Source organism: Lepisma saccharinum, chromosome 13 (assembly GCF_977018435.1).
Source record: "Lepisma saccharinum chromosome 13, izLepSacc3.1, whole genome shotgun sequence".
In the NCBI taxonomy this organism is placed as follows: Eukaryota; Metazoa; Arthropoda; class Insecta; order Zygentoma; family Lepismatidae; genus Lepisma; species Lepisma saccharinum.
In genome coordinates, this window is record NC_139241.1 from 1,099,622 (window position 1) to 1,115,268 (window position 15,647).

Here is a 15,647-nt window from a genome sequence, read left to right on the forward strand (position 1 = left end):
GCCAAAGGACAGTGTCCCCGAAGGACAACGACGCCGCCAAAGGATATTGTCTCCGAAAGACAACGACGTCGCCAAAGGATAGTCCCCAAAAGGCAACGACGTCGCCAAAGGAGAGTGTCCCCGAAGGACAACGACGTCGCCAAAGGAGAGTGTCCCCGAAGGACAACGACGTCGCCAAAGGACAGTGTACCTGAAGGACAACGACGTGCCCAAGCGCAATGTATCCTAAGGTCAACGACGTCGCCAAAGCACAGTGTCTCCGAAATACAACGACGTAGCCAAAGGATAGTGTCTCCGAAAGACAACGACGTCGCCAAAGGATAGTCCCCAAAAGGCAACGACGTCGCCAAAGGAGAGTGTCCCCGAAGGACAACGACGTCGCCAAAGGACAGTGTCCCTGAAGGACAACGACGTCGCCAAAGCACAGTGTCTCCGAAGGACAACGACGTCGCCAAAGGACAGTGTCTCCGAAGGACAACGACGTCGCCAAAGGACAGTGTCTCCGAAGGACAACGACGTCGCCAAAGGACAGTGTATCCGAAAGACAACGACGTCGCCAAAGGACAGCGTCTCTGAAAGACAACGACGTCGCCAAAGGACAGTGTCTCCGACAGGCAATGACCTCACCAAAGGACAATGTCTCCGAAGGACAACGACGTCGCCAAAGGACAGTGTCTCCGAAAGACAACGACGTAGCCAAAGGACAGTGTCCCCGAAGGATAACGACGTCGCGAAAGGAGAGTGTCCCCGAAGGACAACGACGTCGCCAAAGCACAGTGTCTCCTAAGGTCAACGACGTCGCCAAAGCACAGTGTCTCCGAAGGACAACGACGTCTCCAAAACACAGTGTCTCCGAAAGACAACGACGTCGCCAAAGGACAGGGTCTCTGAAGGACAACGACGCCGCCAAAAGAAAGTGTCCCCGAAGGACAACGACGTCGCCAAAGTTACAGTGTCTCCGAAGGACAACGACGTCGCCAAAGTTACAGTGTCTCCGAAGGACAACGACGTCGCCAAAGGACAGTGTCTCCGAAAGACAACTACGTCGCCAAAGGACAGTGTCTCTGAAGGACAACGACGTCGCCAAAAGAAAGTGTCTCCGAAGGACAACGACGTCGCCAAAGGACAGTGTCTCCGAAGGACAACGACGTCGCCAAAGGACAGTGTCTCCGAAGGACAACGACGTCGCCAAAAGAAAGTGTCCCCGAAGGACAACGACGTAGCCAAAGTTACAGTGTCTCCGAAGGACAACGACGTCGCCAAAGGACAGTGTCTCCGAAAGACAACGACGTCGCCAAAGGACAGTGTCTCTGAAGGACAACGACGTCGCCAAAAGAAAGTGTCTCCGAAGGACAACGACGTCGCCAAAGGACAGTGCCTCCGAAGGACAACGACGTCGCCAAAGGACAGTGTCTCCGAAAGACGACGTTGCCAAAGGACAGTGTCTCCGAAGGACAACGACGTCTCCAAAAGAAAGTGTCTCCGAAGGACAACGACGTCGCCAAAGGACAGTGTCTCCGAAGGACAACGACGTCGCCAAAGGACAGTGTCTCCGAAAGACAACGACGTCGCCAAAGAACAGTGTCTCTGAAGGACAACGACGTCACCAAAAGAAAGTGTCTACGAAGGACAACGACGTCGCCAAAGGACAGTGTCTCCGAAGGACAACGACGTCGCCAAAGAACAGTGTCTCCTAAAGTCAATGACGTCGCCAAAGGACAGTGTCTCCGAAGGACAACGACGTCGCCAAAGGACAGTGTCTCCGAAAGACAACGACGTCGCCAAAGGACAGTGTCTCCGAAAGACAACGACGTCGCCAAAGGACAGTGTCTCTGAAGGACAACGACGTCGCCAAAAGAAAGTGTCTCCGAAGGACAACGACGTCGCCAAAGGACAGTGTCTCCTAAAGTCAATGACGTCGCCAAAGGACAGTGTCTCCGAAGGACAACGACGTCGCCAAAAGACAGTGTCTCCTAAAGTCAATGACGTCGCCAAAGGACAGTGTCTCCGAAAGACAACGACGTCGCCAAAGGACAGTGTCTCTGAAGGACAACGACGTCGCCAAAAGAAAGTGTCTCCGAAGGACAACGACGTCGCCAAAGGACAGTGTCTCCTAAAGTCAATGACGTCGCCAAAGGACAGTGTCTGCGAAGGACAACGACGTCGCCAAAAGACAGTGTCTCCTAAAGTCAATGACGTCGCCAAAGGACAGTGTCTCCGAAGGACAACGACGTCGCCAAAGGACAGTGTCTCCTAAAGTCAATGACGTCGCCAAAGGACAGTGTCTCCAAAGGACAGTGTCTCCGAAAGACAACGACGTCGCCAAAGGACAGTGTCTCTGAAGGACAACGACGTCGCCAAAAGAAACTGTCTCCGAAGGACAACTACGTCGCCAAAGGACAGTGTCTCCGAAGGACAACGACGTCGCCAAAGGACAGTGTCTCCTAAAGTCAATGACGTCGCCAAAGGACAGTGTCTCCGAAGGACAACGACGTCGCCAAAGGACAGTGTCTCCTAAAGTCAATGACGTCACCAAAAAACAGTGTCTCCGAAGGACAACGACGTTGCCAAAGGACAGTGTCTCCGAAAGACAACGACGTCGCCAAAGGACAGTGTCTCTGAAGGGCAACGACGTCGCCAAAAGACAGTGTCTCCGAAAGACAACGACGTCGCCAAAGGACAGTGTCTCCGAAGAACAACGACGTCGCCAAAGGACAGTGTCTCCGAAAGGCAACGACGTCGCCAAAGGACAGTGTTTCCAAAGAACAACGACGTCGCCAAAAGAAAGTGTCTCCGAAGGACAACGACGTCGCGAAAGGACAGTGTCTCCGAAGGACAACGACGTCGCCAAAGGACAGTGTCTCCTAAAGTCAATGACGTCGCCAAAGGACAGTGTCTCCGAAGGACAACGACGTCGCCAAAGGACAGTGTCTCCGAAGGACAACGACGTCGCCAAAGGACAGTGTCTCCTAAAGTCAATGACGTCGCCAAAGGACAGTGTCTCCGAAGGACAACGACGTCGCCAAAGGACAATGTCTCCGAAAGACAACGACGTCGCCAAAGGACAGTGTCTCCGAAGAACAACGACGTCGCCAAAGGACAGTGTCTCCTAAAGTCAATGACGTCGCCAAAGGACAATGTTTCCAAAGAACAACGACTTCGCCAAAGAGGTTATGGGTGTTGTGAAGTTTGAAATAAGAGGGAGAATCAAAATTCCACTTCGACCGAGTGAATATTTTATCTCGATCTGCTCCTGGCTGTCTCGATTGTCTGGAAGCGATTCGCAATCAGATAGAACATTCAACAAAAAGAGAAAGAAGAAGACGAATGCATTGGGCGCAAATAAGATCAGAGTCCATGTTAGATAATGGTATTAGAACGTGCCCACAATCCCAAAGCCTGCTTTCAACTCAACAAGTGCTCGAGAGCATTTGGTTTGATGCAGGGTTGCCAAACTCTTATAATTATCACTAATGTGAAAATTTGAAGACTGGGCAAAAAAAGGCGTGGACATTTTTTTGTGGCTAAAGGGGAGGGAGGGAGAGGCAGTTTTACGTGAAAATTTTTAATGTGCAACCAGGTACATTTGTTAATATTACGGCTACATTTCGCACATTTTTACAAGATGTAATAGTAATAGTTTGATTGATTGGTTGTATATTTTACTTCGCTTTTCTGCCACTTTCGGAGATAAGGATGCTGAAATTGATGAAGGGACACTCACCAAGGATACCCATGGCCGGCCGGGATTAGACTCCGGGACCCCTGGCTTCGTAGCGCGGTGTGCTAACCACTCCGCCACGGAGGTTGGCGTAAAAATGTGTGTCGTTAAACATATCAAAAAACCTAAAATAATTAAATATATATACTTTTCTAAAACATATGTAAAAAAAAGTTTACACTACAGCAATATGTCCGACGAAACGGGAGGAAGGGGTTGGTTGAGTTACTTTATTTTACTTTCGCTTTTCTGCCACTTTTGGCTAATCGCGAAGATGAGGATGAATTGTGATGGAGGAAAGAACAGCACGCAACATGGGACCCATGGAGGATTATACTGGCCATGAGTCCAGGCATCGACGTAGTTAGGTAGGGGCTAGGGAGGCTAAGCCCCCAGAGCGTGGCATTAGCCCCCCTAAACGCATGCGGCATATGCATAAAATAATTAAGGAAAAATAAACATTGAACATAGAAAGGGAGCGGATCACAAAGAATTCCGAAGGAATTTATGCATAAGAGCAAAATAGAGCACTTACATAAGGCAATTATATAATTTGTGTAGCATCTTAGTTTTTTCCACGGATCTAATTGCTTTGCCTTGCAGCATTATAATGTTCATTAGCATGAGCACTGGGTATCCAATAATAACAGACTAAAAATATACCTTCTTTATCCTAAAAAAGGCGTGTGTTCTTTAATAAATTTGCAACCATCTGTAATAGTGTATTTATTCCTTTCATAAAGTAACATTCGACATAAACGCAATCCCATTTCGTTTGGATAAGATACTGTGGGGATGACCTCTTTCCCATGGAGAATGGTAATGATGATTTTCGTAATGGATAAAAACATGAATAATGTTAGCCCCCCCAACCCGCAAGTGGACGGACAAAACTACGCCTATGAGTCCAGGGTGTGCATACGTGGAAGTGAGGTTGACATTTGGGTGTCTCGAACAAGGGTTACCCCTTACACCCCGGGGGAAGGGGGAATCGCAATATATTTCCTTAGAATTCATTCACTTTAGCTGGTTCCACGTCACCTGCTACCATGTTCATCCGTTACATGAAGAAATGGAAGAATTTGGAGGGGCAGATCAGGTAAAGTGTTCAGTTAAGCTAAAAAAAAGAGTGACTTTCAGTAAAAGAATAATAAGACATCTTTATTATGTTACCTTATGAGGAATGTGACACGCTGTGGGAAGGGCGAATCTTTGGAAAACGTAGATATATAAATATAATTAGTAATTACCCAAACCCAAAACCAAGACTCGTATTGTCTCGTAAATCTGACACCGATCTCCGTGGACCGTTACGACGCCAGAGGTCCCGGGTTCGAATCCAGACCCGACCATGAGTGCTCTTTGTGTCATTTTCAATTTCATATCACTCATCCGCATCGTCTCGATTAGCCAAAAGTTGCAGAAAAGCGGCGCTAAATAACAAAAATCAAATCGGGGCCTTCCCGATGGCGTAGTGGTAACGTCGTCACCTTGTAATCAAGGGGTCCCGGGGTTCGATGCCCTGTGGAAGCACATAGTGGTTCGGATCCCAGTTTAAACTGGAGGTCTAGTCCCGATTAGCCTCTCTGTGCATAAAGTGGACTTAAAACAACAATTCAAACAAAATTCCCACTGAAAATGCGCTTCAGAACGTAAGCTTGAGTTTGATCACCTCTTCTCTCCTGGATTTTTCTTTGCGAGCGATCTTGATATTTTGACAGCACCACCCTCTAGTGGCAGTTGTGGGAACTTACCAGATTGCGAGGTGGTTCGAATGTACCTGTTCGTGTTCTGGTTGGAATTCTGCTTTAAGTGCATAGTTTGTGTATTTCAGTGGCTCCTAGTCAATGTTATTAGAATTATAGTGGCGTTTTAACTTTCAGATAGTCCCTGCTGGGTCGCAAGTTTAAAAATGCTTACTTTTTAGTGATAATCGCGCAAGTTCAGTTTGACGCCTAAGACTGCAAAGGAAATTATGTGTTGAAGATTGCAGACGTAAGTATTTACATACCTTACAAAGTTATTTAAGTTGTTTGTGTGTTTGTTGCTGTGCTCTAAGGTTAACATTCGTTCCACGCTATAACTTACGTAAATGGGTGGGTTACTGAAGACTCGCTCGTCATGTATTGTTTGTTATACATGCCATGCCAGTGTATATTTGACATGCAGCGTACTGTTTTAATTGGGTTGATTTATAGAGGCGATAAGGGCGCCAAAGTAAAAGCGGCCTCTCGGACGGTTGGTTTCGTGCTACGGACATTACGCAACTATTCAATTTGTAATATCCTTAGATGGATTTTTAAAATAATGGTGTTCAGAAGTGTAATGAAAGTCTCCATAAATAGCAATGCTTTCACATCCAGGCTGTAAAATTCCCTAAATATGATACAGAAACACCATTAACATTGTGATGGAAGAAATCGTGTAAGGTAGGTGAACCAAAGGTGGCCATAGTAAAGCTTCTCTAGGGCAATCAATTTACAAACTTCCAATGAGATAAATTTCTGAAATCTAAAAATTAACTCCTATAACTACGTAATTAACAACGTGTACCAAATGAATATTTTCTAAAATTGCTTGTAACTGTTTATTTTTTAAAAAAATAACTACCAAAGCGTTACGTATGGGCCACCTTGGGAACAGGGGTCCCAACGGTGGCCCACAGCTTGTAGTTAGAAAATATTGCTTGTGCTCAAGAAAACATATTTACTCGTGTTTCCACAATTTATTAGAGAAAGTTGTCGGTATCCAACTTTTGATTGTTGACATGCATTACATAGAGTAATGAATGACGAATAGCCGACCTCCGTGACGAAGTGGTTAGCACAGCCTCTACGACGCCAGGGATCCCAGGTTCGAATCCAGGCATGGGTGTTCTTTGTGAGTGTCCCTTCATCAGTTTCATCATATCATCACTCATCTTCACGATTAGCCAAAAGTGGCAGAAAAGCGAAGTAAAATAAACCAAATCACCCATGGATCGATCACCTTAGGAACTCGCTTCTGGACCACGTTCTTAAACAAAAATAGGGACCGTCGCTTTAACACAAAAAATCTTTTTACATGTAACTACATTAACTACATGATCAAAAAGATAATTAAATGAGCTTTCAAAATATGTATAATATATGAACATTCGTTCTTCCTTTGTTACATTAATTCTTGTAAACAATAGATGAAGAGGAAAAGAGAGAGTTCTTGTAATAAATTTGTCTCCTATCGGTGGGAGGTCCGGAAATATAGAAAGAAAGAAAAATGGTCAGTGCAATTCGTTTCAGATGTAAATGAGAACCTAATTTCCTGAAATGGCAGACGTCATAGATCTTGTGTTTATATGCGTATCTACTTTGGATACAACAACAACAATAATAATAATAATCAGTGCTCTTCATCTGCCGTGTGTGAATAATACTAAAAAGAAACATTTCATTTTAACGAAAAAAAATTGTGTGTGTGTGTGTGTACATGCACATACCATAATATTTAGAATAGTAGCATTTACTACTCTTGTCTATTCTTTAGTGGTTGACGTTCCGGCTATTGACTGAAACCAATTAACGAAATCACTTCCTCTTTGACTAGGAGGAATGTGGGGGGTGCCGCTTTCAAGCCTCTATGCAACCTTGGACTAGCAGCTGATCGAACAATGACCTGTCACAATGTACGCAACTGACAACCTTCCCACGCAGCGTTTCAATTGAAGGGGGAGAAATTTCAGAGCTTCCTTCGCCTTCCTATTTTCACCCGATATGTGCTGTTTGGGAAGTCAAGGGACTAGACAGAAAATTTCGAAAGGGCTCTAGATATACCCTTCTATTTCCATTTCTCGGAATTCAAAACACATTTCAAAAAAGGAATTTCTCAAATTAACGTGCTTATTATACAAACGTATAACATAGGCCCGTAGCGAGGGGTAGGCAAAGGGGGCTGAAGCGTAGGGCCCCATGCACAGAGGACGCCATTCAAACCTGTTTTCTTTCTTTTTTATATGAGCATATAGGACGGAGAAATTTACACTTGGCAGAAGTAAGGGGAGAAGGAAAACGTACAATAAAAAAATATTTTACATAAAATACATTATTATTGCTTAAACTAAGCATCCGTTATCTCACCTGATGAAGACTCGGACAGATGAAGTATTTTGTTGAAATAAAATATATGGCAGAAATGCGTATGAAATTAGTCGTACAAATCACTTAAATTGTTTATTCATAATCATATTGGCACAAGTTACAAACTTCATTTTGATTAAAAATAGTCCCCTTATACGTATACATGAACACTATACTTCACATTTCGCAACTAAGAAACACTGTTGAGGTGTGGTTGTGCTTATCTCTATCTCTTCTAAGAGACCTATGTAGTCCCAAGTGACGCCATCGCTCGTAAACCAATGTCTGCTCATTATCATCGTTCGACTCATCTGTTATTCACTCTCCTTGAATACATGAAATTGTTTGTGCTTATTTTGAAGGTCTGTATTGCTGCTACAACTATTTTTCGTCGTCGTCTTCTTCTAAGAGAACCAAGCCCAACCAGCTAAACCTAACAACGAACGCATTCCATACACTCTAAAAAGATACCAGCCAATGACAATGCTTAAAACAGTTGTAGCAGCAATCACTACCTATTTTGAACCACAGTGTGAAGAAGAAATATTGAAGATGATGTATTTGTAAGACTAACCTGGACGAGGTACGGCCAGACTCCAGTTATGATGATACTGAAGCCTAAGGACATCATGAACATCGTGAAGTAAATGATCTTCAGAGAGCATTGCCTTAACCTCGTTTCTGCCGGCGTCTCCAGTGACTCTGTGAGCTCGGCTTTCTCTTTGCTTTTGCTGAAAAGAAACAAGAAATTTATTTTACAGTTTGCACTTGAAATGACACGTTAGTCTAATGATTAACCCCCCTCTTTAACCTCCGTGTAGTGAATGCAAGTGATGTATAAACAGCCACATACAGGGTGTACCAGAAGTGATGTCGCAAACTGAAACGGTGAAAAGTACCCGATAGTAGAAACAAAAAGTAACACGCGAGAGATAATTGCGAATGTATGGTTACGATTCGCCACTGACTTGATTCTTTGTACAGTCACGGACAGTTCTGAGTTGTAACGATCCCATTGACTTTCAATTGTATAGTTACAACCCAGGCTTGTCTCCTTGCGCACTCAGAGTTTTCTTTGTCTAAAACTGTACACTGCCGCACATGTAACCATAATCCTTGATAATGAAAGCAACAGTAATGTCTAGGGAGATGAACCTTTCAATTCTGTTATTTGTTACTAAGCAGGACTATGGCACCTCACGTGAAAAGCATATGATGTGTACAAACAATAAAGTCAGTGGCAGATGATAACCATACATTCGCAATTATCTCGCAAGTAGTTCGTTTGCGACCTCACGTTTACTGAGACTTTTTTTTGCTTCTACTATCGTGTACTTTTCACCGTTTCAGTTTGCACTATCACTTCTGGTACACCCTGTATAAGGCTCTAAGTTTTTGATTGATTTGGTTTATTTTACTTCGCTTTTCTGCCACTTTTGGCTATTCGCGAAGATGCGGATGAGGGATGATTTGATGAAGGGACATTCAACAATAATACCTATGCCCAGGTCGAGATTGTAATCGGGACCTCTGGCGTCGTAGCGCGTTGTGTGCTAACCACTCCGTCACGAAGGTCGGCTAGCTGTAAGTTCAATAAGTGCAGGAGGTCTATATGATGCTGACTCTTCGACTATGTTGATTTTTGTGAAATGTAAAGTAAGTTACGCTTTGGTTATTATTAAGTTACAAAGCAAAAATTTTCAATTTTCATGTGTAATTGGCATCATGCCATGCCATGTCACGTAATTTGCATTGTATTCATCGAACCCTTACGAAATTGGTAATCACAACACGAAAACAATTTATCTACAGCGTAGCTTCTAATAACCTTTCTGCTTAAGAAATTCAAAAATGACCAAAACGTGACTTACCATGTTATACCGAGCCCTTCAAATGTGATTTTAAAATTCGCTTGCAATCGTTTAAGAAAGAATTCCATATTTCTGTCGATGCTTGCAAATAAATCGTATTTACTGTGAATACTGCATTTGAAAGTAAAAATGTACACCTGAATTCTTGTCTAAATACTTCTGAAACATCGTGGAATATGAAGTAAACATGTTCACCTGCATTGGTTTAGATTAAGTATATTAATGTTACACCATTTACACTAACTTCAAATATTTGGGAGCTTTCACATCGAAGCCACAAGCGACACGGGACCCTTCACCTCGCATGTGCGAAAAACAGACTGAGGTGACACGATGCACACTAGAGTGCTGCAGTGAGAGTGTGTGCATATAAATCTTATAATTTCATTATTTTATTTAACTTCATTATTATTATTATTATTATATTTTTCATTGTTCCAGATTACTGAATATATATGTATTATGTATATGTACTAAAACAAAAACAACAAAAATTAGATACCTAAGTTCAACAATTTATAGGTAAATCTGTTTTTCTTTTTCATTATCTATACATATACGCGTATATACCTATATATTTAATTGTTCTTATTTGTATTGATATGTAATCCTTTTCATGTTTTTATTTTTATTTTTTTCTCAATGTACACTCTTTATTCCATTGTATTAATCTTCCAGACAAGGGTCTGTTGTAAGAACGGCCCTAGAGGCCGAAACACGCCCGCTCAAATAAAGGCGATTTTATTATTATTATTTCGTTCCAGCGCCAAATAGTTCATACAGACGACGCTAGATAGCGTACGGAATTGAGAGCTGCTTCGCTCGAGCGAATAACGCTCGAACAGGCCAAACGAGCGGTTTACGCTCGAAGCCAGCCTCACGTATAACAGTAATTTGTATTTGATAGTGGACCCTCAAATATGAATCGTGAGGTGAAAGACGCAGTGAAATTGAAACTTAAGCATGTTACGTAAAATGAGGTTTAGTCCATGTTACCAACACACAGTGATACATCAAAATGAAACAGATGATTGTGGGCCGAAACTACGAAGGCGGATATTTTACATATAGGTGTCTATGATTGTTGTCACATTAAAATGATATCCATTGTAAACGCTCGAGGGTGGGAGACTCGAACGAAAACAAGCGAGCGATAGTGGTTCCAATGCACACCATTGAGAAAACGGTCCAGTCTGAGCGCCCCCTTTAGAATGAATAACCTCTGTGGTTAAAACGCGAAGTTCGTATTTTGTATTAGCAATTAATGTTTTCTTTTACACCAGTTGGGAAAGAGGAGGTATTGTCTGTATGTAATATGGTAGTGTTCTCTTTCAGAGGAGAGAGAAGTGCAAAATTGATTGATTTAGTTTACTTCGCGTTTTGTGCCTCTTGGCTAATTTGCGAAGATGGGGATGAGTGATGAAATTGATGAATGGACATTCACAAACAACCAAGCCCGAACGAGATTCGAACCCGGGACCCTTGGCGTCGGAGCGCGATGTGCTAACCACTCGGCCACAGGGTCCGGCAGGAGTGCATAAGGGAGCTTATAATGGTAATGGGGGATTATTGACACCTTTTAATATTTTTGTTTCAAGCCACTATTCTATCTCTATAGATCAATCGCGACGATAAGGATGACTGGAGAGTTGTTGAATTGCATAAAGGACAAACATAGTGAAGCATGCATCATACCCTACCTAAGATTCGAACCTAGGACCTTTGGCTTCGCAACTTGCACGCTGGATAATCTTGATGAGATGCCAGTTCCATATGTAATATTTCACTTATTGGACATTCTACCCGGCAAATAAGCGGGGGATAACCTTCCACAAACCCTCCTCCCACTGGGCATGCCGCCGGTGGAGTGGCCAATATTAAAGATTTTTCCATTTGCAGCCGAAACACACTTTTTTCCGGTCTGGTACTATATTTCTGTGAGCGAAAAGGACATCACAGATTACCAACTTAAAAATTCGTTCTAACTCCAAACATGCATGCGAGTTTATTTTTTAAAGTACGATGGCAACACTGTTTCATGATCTCTGAAATGGAGTTGGCGTCATTACGTCTTGTTGTGTTTGTGAATAACTCAATGTCGCTGCGTGACCTATGTAAGGAGCAATCCAACGTGCGTAATGCGTCCTTGTGTTTCCATGTCATCAACTCTAATATATTCACCCTATTACATGCAATATTGAGATTGAGCCTGTGAATAGAATAGGAAGTTGCAGCCGCGTGTTTATTGCAGTAGGAATCACTTCCCAGCTGTTGCTAAAAGCTTATTCGCACATCCACAAATGCTCGGCTGGACCTTTGGTGAAAGTAAAGGAATAAAGTTTGTGATTGCTATCCCGGGTTTATGGGACCATGTAAACGTAAAAGGTGATTTCATATTGATTTTTTTTTATTAACCAGTTAGCTGTTTAATGATGAACTTTTAATTTTTAGCGTATTGTATAGTATACAGTAGACAGACTGAAGTTTGGTATTGTTAATAAAATATTAAGGCCCAGGCACCTGACATCAACGGTTTTTGAGACGTCAGCTTCCGGTTTACATTTGTTGAGATACAATAATATTTCATAACAATTTTTTACGCCTTACACAATTTTCAGTAACCAATTGTGCCCTGCCTTCAACACTTGGCATGACACTATCTACGTACTTTATTTCTTTCTTCTTTTGTATAAAAATGAAATTTGTGACCCCATTGTGGAAATGAGATTATATGCGTTTTAAGGGGTTAGTTCTGTGTGAAAATATCAAAATAAAATTTTCGATAAGTTTTATCTGCTTTGAAAACAGGAAAAGGTGACAAAATTTGTCCTTCATATGAAAATGAGTGTATTTCTACAGCAATTATTATTATAATTAATTGCTGCAAGATATTGCATTATCTTTAATATACATTATTAATTTCACCACACCGGCTGCTAACTTCCTTGGCGTGATTTGTAAATTCGCTTAACACTAAAGCACGAAAACACATTGAGGGACTTAGAGGGAGGGGGCGGGGATAAATCTTGATGATTACGAAAATCCAATCGAATGTCTTAAATTTTCCTTTAATTCCGACGATCGTTCGTAAAATATGCTGGCTGTATTCCATAGACATATTTTAAATATTCTGGCAGAAATTATATGTTGAACGTTAGTTCTTTTTCTGCTCGCGAGAGATGAATTTTTCTTTTACAAACGAACATGTAGTAATAAGAGGCTTCTTCCAATTGCAGACTCGGCACTATTTCCTTTAGTTTCATTACACTTGATACAAATAATTAACTCAATTTGTACTCGTGAGCCTAAAATACTTTGTTCACGATCACACGGATCTTACTGGTATCAACGTCCGCGCCAGACTGGCTAACGATCAACGAACCCCAATGGCCACCCATGGTAAAAATACAGAGATGTTAATTTCAGGCTTCGTCACTAGACAACACAGTTGCACGTTCATGCTTTTCATACTAAATAGAAAGTTCTACGTGTAGGGACATATCCCTACGGTTGGCAACGCTGCTAACATGTTGATTAAACAAAATTATCACGTGAAATTCCTTGCACTTTGCTCACATTATAGACGACTTAGTAGATATCGTAAGAACCGAAATAATTGTGTGAAACACGAACTCCCCGTTTCAACAGCATTTTATGCTTTGAGAGATTGCTAGCATTCAATTGTTCCGACTTCCGAGTGACCCTTCTACTTATGTTAACGTCTTTTATCGGCTTACAACAAACTGTACTAATCAGTGCACCTCTCACTTGTGATTCCTGTTTGCGTAAACAAGTCGTAATCGCAACCTATAAATCAACTCACTCTCGTCAGTTGCAAAAGATTCCAACTTTGCTACGAAGGAAAAGTTCGAGGGTCTTTGCGTACATGAACATTCTCGTTTCGAACTGTCCTCCAGGTGGCAGGCCGATCGACTTATCGCATCCTGATAATTACTTAACCCTACTATTCAATAATGACTTAAAATGAAACTGATACGATTAGTTTTTTGTATTGATGAATTAGAAATGTGGTTATCTAAGCACTAAATAACGTGGTTAGCCAATAGAAATCGTTAGTTTATTAGTTAGATCATTTGCCCCCCCCCCTCCCAAATTTTCAGGTTTATTAAAGTTTACAAGTTAATGGTACTTTCGTTAATCTCCTAGGGCCTGAGAAGGAAAGTAATGAGTAATTTTTATGATTTCGCATATGTAACAGTTAGTTAGCAAAATAGTCCTGGAAGCCATTTTTGTGGAATAAAAAGTTTTTGATTCTAACCGCCCGCTAAGTTAAGCCCAAAGTTCGATTCCACACCCCCACCCAAGTTTCGTCTCAAGTCAGGTCCGTGACACCACGTTCAAACACCTCCCACGTCACTGACTACAATCCCAACACACACATAACTAAACTCTCATCACTCATGGTACTAATGATTTCTAAAAAAATCACCAATCTTCACTTTTAAGATATCAGCTTTATTGTAGCTAAAGCTAATAAATTAGCCACGCAACTAAAGTAACGGAAGATCATTACTTTCAAAGTAATGAATGAATTGATTGAATTGGTTTTAAGTCCACTTTATGCACAGTAAGGCTAATCGGGACTGAACCTACAGTTTAAAGTGGGATCCAAACCACTATGTGCCTCCACCGGGTATCAAATCCGGGACCTCTTTCAAAGTAATGCGGTACAGTTACTGCTATAGCTTCGGTAACGCGATGTTAACACGATTACCCACAAACCAGACCCGTGTCCAAGGGGGGGCATGCCCCCCCCCTCGAGCCATGAAAAAAATAATTTGAGCGTATCAAAACCTACGAAAATTACGTTGACGGTTTTTCAAATTTTCCATGAATTTTGATTTTGTCCTTCCGCATAAATGAATAGGTTGTTTCTGGACAGAGACAGGCTCTAGAAGTCTGCAGTCTGCAATATTGGGCTATTTTAGTTCTATAACCATTGATGCAAGGCTATCAGACGTTCCGATTTAGTCGGAACAGTCCATTCCTTTTAATCCATGTCCCGACTTTTTCGTCTCGATTCGGACACTACTTGCTATAAGGGAAGAAAGACTCTTGCGTCACTACAGACATTGTACTGGTTATGTAGGACTTTCTGTAGAATACTGTGTACATTTTTAAAATTGTCTGAACTTTGTATGAGTCAAAGCAGTTGTTTTACATTCGACAAATAGGAAGGAACCCTTTGATTGGTGAATGGTTTCTTCTTTTACAGTGTCTCTAATGTGTCACATAATTAGAATAGAGGGGAATTTTCTATACTCTTTACATTATGGAAGAAAGGTTCCTCAATGACTGCAATACAAAACCAAAAGGGGCATTTAGCCCTCCACACGCACCGCAAGGTCTTTGATCCCTTTTCGCCACCACTGAGCAGAAGGATAAAAAAAAAGTTTTCTTTCTTCATCAGGGGTTTTCTGCAACTGATGTCCATTCTGGCACTCAATGGCTTAGTGTTAATTAATATTATGTAAATAGGAAAATCCACTTCACAGCAAAATCGTTGCTAGATTATTGGGGCAAAATATTGCCTGAAGTACTTTTAACATATATTGTTATTTGTCCAAAACACTCAAGAAATTAAGTACATTATTATTTACGAAATTCTGTCAATCGGAATTTGTTTTACTGCAACTTTTCTTCTCTTCTACTTGTAATAGTCTTGAACAGTGGTGTGACCGTACAACAGACAACTTTCAAAGTGTGCAGAGGACATGAAGGCCAAAAAATTTGATCCTACGAGCCGTTGAAAATGGCATTTTCTATCCCACATGTATGCAACCCCATTTAATAGCTTCTTGGTTGCCACTGGCATTTATTTTTACTGTCGAATAAGATTCTAAAAGCGAAAACACGCCATAGAAACAATATTATGCCAGCAGACACACTGCCGTTTCCTTCAGTCATGGACAACTGAAGGAG

The 15,647-nt window shown here is 41.9% G+C and overlaps 2 protein-coding genes across 2 annotated transcripts in view; one reads left to right on the forward strand and one right to left on the reverse strand.

Annotated features, from left to right (window-relative positions):
* Cln7 (CLN7/MFS domain-containing 8) overlaps window positions 1-15,647 on the reverse strand; it is a 143,945-nt gene that overhangs the window by 61,362 nt on the left and 66,936 nt on the right. The window contains exon 2 of the mRNA XM_083133771.1: window positions 8,408-8,564. Coding sequence (XP_082989897.1) covers window positions 8,408-8,564 — 157 coding nt within the window. The remainder of the gene's footprint in view (window positions 1-8,407; window positions 8,565-15,647) is intronic.
* Window positions 5,505-15,647, forward strand: part of LOC145997132 (putative aarF domain-containing protein kinase 2) — a 292,541-nt gene continuing 282,398 nt past the window's right edge. Inside the window, exon 1 of the mRNA XM_083133767.1 lies at window positions 5,505-5,716. The gene's annotated coding sequence lies outside the window, so the exon portion shown is untranslated. The remainder of the gene's footprint in view (window positions 5,717-15,647) is intronic.